At 30.7% G+C, this 9,532-nt stretch overlaps 1 protein-coding gene across 2 annotated transcripts; it reads right to left on the reverse strand.

Annotated features, from left to right (window-relative positions):
* Positions 1-512: 512 nt before the first annotated feature.
* On the reverse strand, positions 513-4,919 carry LOC114174329 (uncharacterized). 2 transcript variants are annotated; one of them, XM_028059163.2, is made up of 8 exons: positions 4,529-4,917; positions 4,123-4,203; positions 3,723-3,782; positions 3,084-3,127; positions 1,303-1,345; positions 1,124-1,195; positions 916-1,017; positions 513-847 (listed from the first exon to the last, which is right to left on the reverse strand). In XM_028059163.2, the coding sequence occupies exons 1-8, from the start codon at positions 4,871-4,873 to the stop codon at positions 728-730; spliced, it is 867 nt and encodes a 288-aa protein (XP_027914964.1). In that variant the 5' UTR covers positions 4,874-4,917; the 3' UTR covers positions 513-727. The 2 variants fall into 2 exon arrangements, with proteins under 2 accessions (XP_027914964.1, XP_027914965.1); XM_028059164.2 differs by lacking the exon at positions 4,123-4,203 and having other exon boundaries at positions 4,529-4,919.
* Between the last annotated feature and the right edge of the window lie 4,613 nt (positions 4,920-9,532).

Consider the following 9,532-nt stretch of genomic DNA (forward strand, 5'->3'; position numbering starts at 1 on the left):
CTTCTTCCACCACTTCCATAACTTTCTTACTACACCCCAATACAAAATTCTTTTCTCATTTTACCACAATCCAAAAGTTTTCAAATTGTTTAATCCGAAACTTAAAAATAACTTCCGAATTATACCATCTGAAAGTCATTTTCTTTCTAAAACAATACCCTCCAGATCATACAATTCAAAGTAAAAATGATTTTCAGATTGGCCAATCCAAAAAATCAAAAATGACTTTCAAATTGTACAATCTAAAAAATAAGAAATGACTTTTGAAATGTACAATTCATAAGTCAAAAATGATCCGGAAGTTACTTTTGGTTTCAATTTGATATACAATCCGAAAAGGACAAACTGAGAAAATATATATGTAGAGGGTGCAGGAAGAATGTTATGGAGGTGCAGGAAAAAACTGCAATCATATAGACTCTCGGCTTATTTATTAAACGGGTTGAACAAGCTTCTTTGATAAAAACTTGAGCGTGTTGGAATTTGGAAACTCTTTGGGAGAGCACTAGGTCTGTTGAATACTTGGAGTGTAACACATTTTCCATAAAGACCGTTTCTGTCTACAATCTGATTCATATTCTATCATGTAATCTCTATAGGATGTTGAATGGTTATGCCATTATAAATGATATACAACCGCACCAATCCCTCCCCTCTCAAACCCCAAAAAGTAACTAATAACGTTTTAATTGAAAATTATGCAGAGCACCTGAGAACACATATGGCATCAGATAGCTTTCTCCAGCCATCTTGGCAATCTTAGTGAAGACTTCATCCCTATTCTAGTGAGGAAAACAGAATACAACAAGTGGAGCAAAAACATGAAACATCCACTATTGATCAACACCTGAAAGAAAAATAAACATGTCAGTATTTCAATGACTCAAGAACAGACTCTGTAGAGAAGGGACGTACCAAAATGCCAAATAGGGTATATATCACGTTCATTGAAGGAATAGAATTCACACCAGAAGCAGTGAGAACAAATGTGAGAGAAGCATGGATGTTAATGGTGATCTACAAGTCACATTTCCCCCAAAATAAGATAAGTGGAAGAGAAAAACACAAGTAGCAGTTGTTTTGTAAGATAAAATGATTAGGAGATAATTCTATAATTGATTACCAAAGCTAGTATGTTTTCCCTTATTAAGAAAGAAGATATCAAGACAAAGCCAACGGCACCCACTGCACGTACCTGCACACATTATCAAGATTTCATCACAAGAAAAGAGTAAAGAACCACCAAAAACAATAACTTCAAATAGGTGTAAGATGTATGAGGCGAAAGGTAACAAACATTACAATTGTGCACAAGAAAATTGACAGATTCCAACTGGCTCCCAACCTGACCAGATATAACAAAGCAAAACAGTTACAGCATTGTTTAGCTTATTTCAACAAAAGAAAGGGGTTAACAATTTATAGTTGTCTTCCTTGTAAGAAAACATTCAGTCTTGTGATGGGCCTTAAATATTTCTTTATTATTTAAATGTATTTCTAAAAGATAAAAATTTATCATGTACAATGAGAGAGATAGTAGCTTGAAAAGAGGTGAAAAAGGCTGTGGAACTATATTGTATGCATAGGGGTATGATATTATAAAATATATACATAAACAATACTAAAGTTATGATAATATTTTCATCTCTATCCAATGAAAAAACATACATATGACGTCAACATACCAGACACACGATTTCTCCTACAGAGGTAGCCAAATATTGTGTTTTGAAAGTTGATATATCTGGTGGTATAGACAATTTTGAAGTTTTGGAAAACAAGAGTAAAGACCATGTGACTGGAAGTTTTGGAAGGAGAGACACAAGCCACTCTTGAATTGCATTCAGTTACCAATTATTTTGTAACCCCTTCATAAGCAGTAGGGTATATCTAACTAGTCGTCTATTTTACTTCTATAATTTTTTTTATCGGCAAATATTAATTGTTAGTATTTTGTCAACAGGGAAAGTTGAACCAACAACCTCTCTCATCCTGCCTTCTAGTCCCTCAAACCAACCTTATAGCAACCAAATGTTACTCGAGAGAGTTGAAACCACAACCTCTCTGACTCTCCCTTCCGACTTTTATCACTAAGCCAACCTTATAACTTATCTTAGCCACAAAATATACCAAGGATAAATAGGGAAAAAACCAAGTACCACCTCAGATAGAGATAGGACCTCAATATAATACAAAAATGGGAATAATCCTTACTTTACACGCCAATTTTATATGGTTTGAATTAGGGCTAGATCTACTTTGTCATATGGTATTAGAGCCTACACATCTATCAAAAGGGTCACTAGCAATTATGTTATACACATACCAAGAGTACTGCAATTGAGAGGATGTATAGGGAAAAAATAAAAGTTCCATATCAACTAAAAATAGTGCCAAAAGACAATATACAAATGGGGTAATACTCACCTTACAAGTTGGTTAGTTTTGTAACACTTTCTAAGAGGATAATAGCAGAAATTAAACAATATCTACATTCACCGCAACAATATTTATAAACAAATATGAAATGCTTGCCCACCTTAAAAAATGCTTAATTATATTTTTAGTGCTATTATTATTTATTTATTTTACTCAATTTGGTCCCATTATTAATAGAAGGCTCAATTGAGTCGCTCAATTATAAAAATACAACAATGTGATCATTTTTGCAGCATATTAGTAGTAAAATAGTTAATAAAAAAATGTTAGGAGTTTTAATTTCCGGATAATTCATTTATAAGCAGTCAAGAATTTATTAAACTAATGACACCAGTTTCAAAAGATGGAAAAGTCACATTGTTGGGACATGATTAAACTTTAAAAGGGCCAAATTTATAAAATTGAGGGACTTGATTGAAATTTTTATTAAAAGAGATAATAAGACAAAAAAGATAATTCAGCCTAAAAACAACATCATATGTTAGTCGTGTCTACTTTAGAAAGCAAATCATAATGCTACAAAATTAAAATTTAAGAATTTCATGTAAAATTGAGGTAAAGCCAATTCAACTTAAATTAAAAAAATTAACTATCATGCAATTCTCACAAAGTTTAGAAAAACATAAAATCTATGCACAATTTACCTCCACAAAGTACCCATTGTGAAACCGACTATACCATGCTTAAGCTGCATAAAAAGAATTATTCAGAAATCAAGTCATTTTAATTCAGTTTCACTACAGTTTGCAACCAAAAGATAAACCAGCATGAAATATTTGTGAAAAAGAAAAATGGAGGCAAAATCTTTGCTGTCCAAAACTGTAAAATGATAAATTTCTCAATGATAATGCCTGCAGTTCAAACAATGGACTGTGGTATATAGGTTTTTAATTCATAAGCAAATAAGTTGGCATGTTGTTAAGTGAAAATTCTAGCAAACAATTTACCATTACCATTCATCTCTAGAGGGAGAAAATATAACACAGGTGAAATGTTCAGCTCTTAACACACTTTATGTTGGTAGTACATACGCAAGTTAACACAAGGTTACAAGAATACATATTTGATAATAAATGTACCCTACAACTAATTTACAAACAACTTTTCTCTTCCTAAAATATAAAAATACTAGCTTCTAATAAAATGACCCTTTTTGCACACAAATAAAACACTTCCATTCTTTTGCAAACAAAACACTAAGCAACAGCAATGAAAACAAAAAGTCAGAGTCCAAAGTCCTATGGCCTAGTTCAGTAAGTTCATTAAATTAAAAGCAAGCTCACCAGATAAGTTAGAGCTTTTACTGGACCAGACAAGACAAGCAAAAGTATAGTTGTTGCCACCTATAACAAAAATCAAATGCAACATTAGAGATGTGATAATGCAATGAGAATAACAATTCAAGAATACTTCAAAATCAAGTTTAATCTGCATACCAAGATATACTCTGACTTATGAATATATATATATATATATATATATATATATATATATATATATAGAGAGAGAGAGAGAGAGAGAGAGAGAGATAGATATAGATATGCACTGTCTGCTTAGAATATTATGTGACATAGAAAGAATAAGGTAATCTCCGATTGGATGTCAGTACAAAAAATAGTTTACACAAATTATAAATAGAACTCTTAAAGAATTATCTACAGGGGAGCAACTAGCAAGTCTAACCAGAGTTTTCCTTCCAGCATCAACACCCCATCTCATTGACGATATCACTATTGGCAACGAGAAGAAACAACTAAAGTAGTTCTGCAATCAGAACAAAAAGGAAACAGTGAATGAAAAAAAAAAAAAAAACAATGAACATCTAAAACATGAATTGAAACTTTTCTACCAGCATAAAGATACTGCAAGAGTTTCTGTTAACATTAACCAAATTTCAACCCCCGACCTAGAAAAAATAGATAGAGGACCCATTGGTCGATTTTCTTTGGCAGACCTCAATACAAACAAAGATTCAATTTTTATCAAAACCAAACAATTACCAACCAAAAGAACAGAGACCCGTTACTCTCCTCTCTCAACAAAATTCCACAAACAAACAAAGGCTCATTTGTTATCCACATTAACACACCTCAATGGCAAGAGAATTGCTCAAGAAATAGACCAGACCGGTGAGTGCAGCAAACATTGAACATTCAACCAATTGCAGCGTTTTCTGATACACAGCTCCATCTGGCGATAAGTCGTGAAGTTCCTGGGAAATCCCCTTGTTCTTTTCTTCTTCTTCATGGTTTTCAGTTCTACAAACTGAAACTCCGGCATTTGAAACCCTGAGAAGATTGGAAGAGAGAGAAAGTTGGGATTTGAGTGAGAGAAGAGAAAGGGAAAGGGGCGGGAGAGAGAAGCGAAGTGGCTTGGTTTTGGGATCAGAGAAGATGAAGGGCGAATGGGGATGAATGTTTTTGAGGGGAATCATGGAGGATAATTAGGTCGTGTTTGGTTGTGTGGAGAATGGTTTAAAATGAAATGGGCATTGCTGTTTGGACTTTTGTCAGAAAATAAAAATAAGTTACTAAAATGAAAATATGAAAGGAATTACATTGAAATTTTTTTCCCAAATATGTTTATTTTTTTTCTAAAAATTACTCAAATAAACTTTTTTCCAATTTATTTATCCAAAGAAAATTCTCACATGATTTTTAGTTTTTTTAAGTTATATTTGTGATTCAGTCTTATTTTTTAAATAGATAATTTTTTTCATAATTAATATATCTAATATAAATTTAAAAAGTAATTTATAAAGTATTTAATTAATATAAAAGTTATTTCTTGTAAGACTTAGGAATTTACATTCAGTATTTAAAATTTTGAGTATTATAAGAGATATTGTATGTTAGAGTAAATTTAAAGAGTTTTACAATTTTGATGAAATATTTAATCTAAAGCATAAAGTGTAAAGAAGTTAATACAAAAGATACTCTATAAAAAGATCAAATCATAGGAATGTTTTGTCTAAAGAGATAAATGAACACTAAAGAGTCACTTCTATCTTGTTTGATAAGTGTTGATTATGATCAGACCATAGATGCAAATAGACTTTAAAATAACGTAAACATAAAGAATATTTTTGAAGCTTAACTTTGTGTTAAACATAATATATTCACCATTTTGTTGCTAAGTAGATTCATGTCAAATACAAGATTTATTTTAATATCTCTTAGAAATCAAGCGAAAGTTGGTTTGTCTATCACCTATCTTGACATAAGCATATTTCAACTCTAGTCCAATTACTTGTCCACTACAACATGTGTTATTACCATGATTTGTGGTAAAATAAAAAAGTTGTGCAACCTAAGGAGGTAAGTAGTATTAGCTATCAAGGATATTACGTGAAGAATAGAAGAGCAAACTCGATTCGCTAGAAATAACTATGATATGAAAGAATACTCAGGATTTCTAGTTAATGGTGGCTAAGTGTTAAAGAATACTTGGCTATGTTATAATTAGAAATAATTCTCGTATGTGTTTACCTAAAGTGACTATTTCTAAAAAAAAAAATACTCTTTTATACATCGATAGTTTGTCAATTAAACTTGACTAGTTAGTCAAAAACTTATCCATCGAGAAAGAAATAAAATAATTCATTGATATAAAGATGTATAATTTACATAATAATAAAAACTATATATAATAGTAAACACTAACAAACTAAACATAAAAGAAAACAAAATAAAAGTGAAAACTACATATAATAGCAAACATACTAACAACCAAACATAAAAGAAAACAAAATAACTTTATTATATATAATATCTAAACTAAATAACCCATTGTATATAATATCTATAATATCAACTGGTTATGTTTTATTTTAATATCCCCCATCAAGTTGGAGAATAAATGTTGATAATTACCAACTTGTTAATGAAACGATGGAAGAGAGAAGTGAGAAATGTTTTGTAAATATATTAGCTTCTAACGCGAATGAGAGTCAAGAGTTACTTTTAAACAAGTTCACAAATGAAATGGTAGTTAATATCTATGTATTTGGAAGTCTATGGTGAGAGAGATTAAAATCAAGGTGTATGGTAAATTTGTTATCGCAAAAGAACGTAATTATGTCAATTGAAACATAACAATGTTTAAGTAGTAGTTGTAGCCAAACTACTTCACTGGCCATTGAACATATAGTATGATATTATAATTTTTTTGAAAACTTGGACATAATATCTTGCTTGACAAACTTCCAAGAAATCAGAGAATCTCTAAGAAAAACTCAAAAGCTAGGGGTTAATTTGTTGGCATCTAAATAGATGCCCACTTTGCATTAACATATTCTCAAAGATGAAATTTTTTATTGGATGGGGAAAAGAGACCTTAACCTAGAATGAATGATAACGTTATCGTTGATGTGATCAAATTAGTACAATTAAACTATAACAACTTCAGTATTGCTAAGATAATAGTTAACAAAATAAAAAGGGTAAAGTCAACCATAAGTCGTCTTCCAATGAACATAGAATTGAGTCCTAACAAATTAGTTCTTATAAAATCTATACACTAAAAGGATTAGTCAAACACAATAAAAATAATACAAGAAGATAAAGATAAAATAGAAAGATTAAATAATAAAAATAATAAATGAAAGAAAGAAATAAAATAAGAAAAGAGATAAAAATAATAATATAAAAGTTGGTTGATTCCATTTTTTTTTCAAAATAGGATTTATCATTTGTTATATAAAGATTATTGTTCAATTAATTGTTGTCTTAGATTTTGAAATTAATCAATGTAAATTCTCAATTATTTTGTTGACATTCTTACTATTAACCAAAGTACATCCTCACCAAAGTACATCCTCAGTTGAAAGTAAGAATTGTTTAGATTAATCATTTATGAATATGGACGAAAGAAACACAATCAAATATTCTAATATTCTAAGAAGAAGGTTAAAAGAATGATTTATATACATGTAAAAAGAATAGAGTAGCTTCATTGAACATTTTAATGGTAAAGCAGTAAGGTAACATGTTAATTAAACGTGACTTTGATACTATCTCAAGAATAAAAGAGAATAAAATAATTCTCACTTACTTTTTCTCATTATACAAAATAAATATATATACATAAATCCTTTCAAATAATTTTGGAATTTTATTAAACAATTTTATAAGTAAAAATAAAACATACAAAATTAAAACCTAACAAATGCATAGTTATAATAAATAGGGTTATATATGATTTTGGTTCCTTAACTTTCACTAAAAGTTTGAATTAGTTCATTTTTTGAAATTTTGACCCAATTTATTTCCCCAACTTTGGAAATGCATGAATTTAATCCTTTCAATAATGAATTTAATCTTTTTGACCAAATTTTGTTAAGTTTATTTAACGTTTTAAATACGTTTCTCAACTAACATTGAAGTTGAAATATGTCAAACGGTATAATGAAACATGTTTGAAACGTGAAATAAACTTAACAAAATTTGGTTAAAACGATTAAATCCACACATTTCTGAAGTTGAGAGACTAAATCGGACAAAAATTTCGAAGAATGACTAATTTCAATATTTGCTGAAAGTTAAGGGACAAAAAACATATTTAACCCTAATAAATTAAAATAATGTTAAAAATTTCTTAAAATATCTCACAGTAAAATATAACTTAAGGATATTTATACTCGACTGATAAAAGAGCAATACACTGACTCCAAATACACTGAGCTAAGTATCTCCAACCGCTAAGTGGGTCTCCAATTGTTGAGCGAATTGCTAAAAGAATACATTATCATTATCTTAAATCTATTGGGTTCATCCCTGGACTGAATGGATTCACTCCTGAGAGCAACAATGGAAAAAGGCATTAACAAGGAAAAATCTTTGAGCAGAACCTCTATGCGCTAAGTGGATTTGCTTCAGAGAAAATTTTGGTGTAGTGTTGAAAATTCATTGAGCCAAATTGAAAATGGCTTCACTAGCCTCGCTGAAATTGATTTTTTTTTCTTTTATATTGAAGAGCTTCTGAACTTTTATTTGTTTTATTTAGGTCCTTTTGTCTGATTGTTCAAAAAAGTATCAAGTCAATTGTACATGTTACAACAATGTTGATGTAGGGTTTGGTCTAGATAGACTAGAAAAGAAAAATATTTAAGTTAGTGAACAAGCAAATGTAAAAGTATTGATTCAAAAACTTGGTTGAGAATATTCCTTGTAAAACTTCCAAGGTGACAATTTTATAGACTAATTAAGTTCCTTTAATTAACTTTTCGTAAGAGTAGTTGGATGGAAGAACGTAATAAAGTTCAGGAACAAAATTCAAAACAAAATTTAAAGATGTCTGATAGTTTATTAATTATGGAGTAATTTAACTTTTAAAATAAATGAAAGTTATACATTAATCTTTACTTAGCATTACAAAACAATTTGGATTTCTTCGCTGTGAAAATAGTTTTATTTTCGTTTAATATGTTAGCTGTAAAACCCACTTATTTTCTGCCCTAAAAGTGTAAGGACTTGCCCTAATTTGTTGGGTCTAAGGCTGGTCCATAGGGTGCTCAAAACCTCTAAACTAGTCTAACCCTCTCATTCTGTCCACTTTTCATAAACGCGACCCTTTTTCCTCACTCACTCTTCTCTCTTTTCAGAGCTCTGCTAGGGTTTGGCTCTCGTTCCTTGTTGAGCTAGAGAACTCCATTATACTCCATGTAAGTTGGTTCTCAACTCATGTTTTCTTTTCTCCCACTTATTCTTCGTGATTCTAACTAGAGTCCTCATAGTAACCTCGCTTTGGTTCTAATGTTGGTATTTCCAGCTCGTAACTATGTTCCAAGAGCTGTGGTAAACCTCTGTTGAGTGCCTATGTTTTCCGCTAGCATCTGTCTAGGTAAGGGAAGCTAGGGTTCCATGTTTTTAAGTTATTCTTACTTGTTGTGGAACTGTTTTGTGCTCTTAAGTGTTTGTATGGTGTTGTAATGGTGTGAATAATGTATATTGCGTGTTTCTGGTTTGAATCTGGTGGCGACATGCATGAGAGTAGGTGAGTTCTTTTGAACTTGCCCATGCGAGCGGTTGGTCGCTCAAAACGAAAGCTTTCGCTTAAGCGAGGAGCTCTCGCTTGAGCGAGAACAGCAGCAGCT

The sequence above is a fragment of the Vigna unguiculata genome, chromosome 2 (assembly GCF_037176805.1).
Source record: "Vigna unguiculata cultivar grain cowpea cultivar isolate G323 ecotype 2 chromosome 2, ASM3717680v1, whole genome shotgun sequence".
Taxonomy (NCBI): Eukaryota; Viridiplantae; Streptophyta; class Magnoliopsida; order Fabales; family Fabaceae; genus Vigna; species Vigna unguiculata.

Coding starts and splice junctions, on each gene's coding strand:
- LOC114174329 (XM_028059163.2), bottom strand. CDS start 4,873: ATGATTCCCCTCAAAAACATTCATCCCCATTCGCCCTTCATCTTCTCT. Junction 3,128..3,722: donor TAAAAGCTCTAACTTATCTG/GTGAGCTTGCTT, acceptor CTTTTTATGCAG/CTTAAGCATGGTATAGTCGG. Junction 1,346..3,083: donor ACAATGGGTACTTTGTGGAG/GTAAATTGTGCA, acceptor ATATCTGGTCAG/GTTGGGAGCCAGTTGGAATC.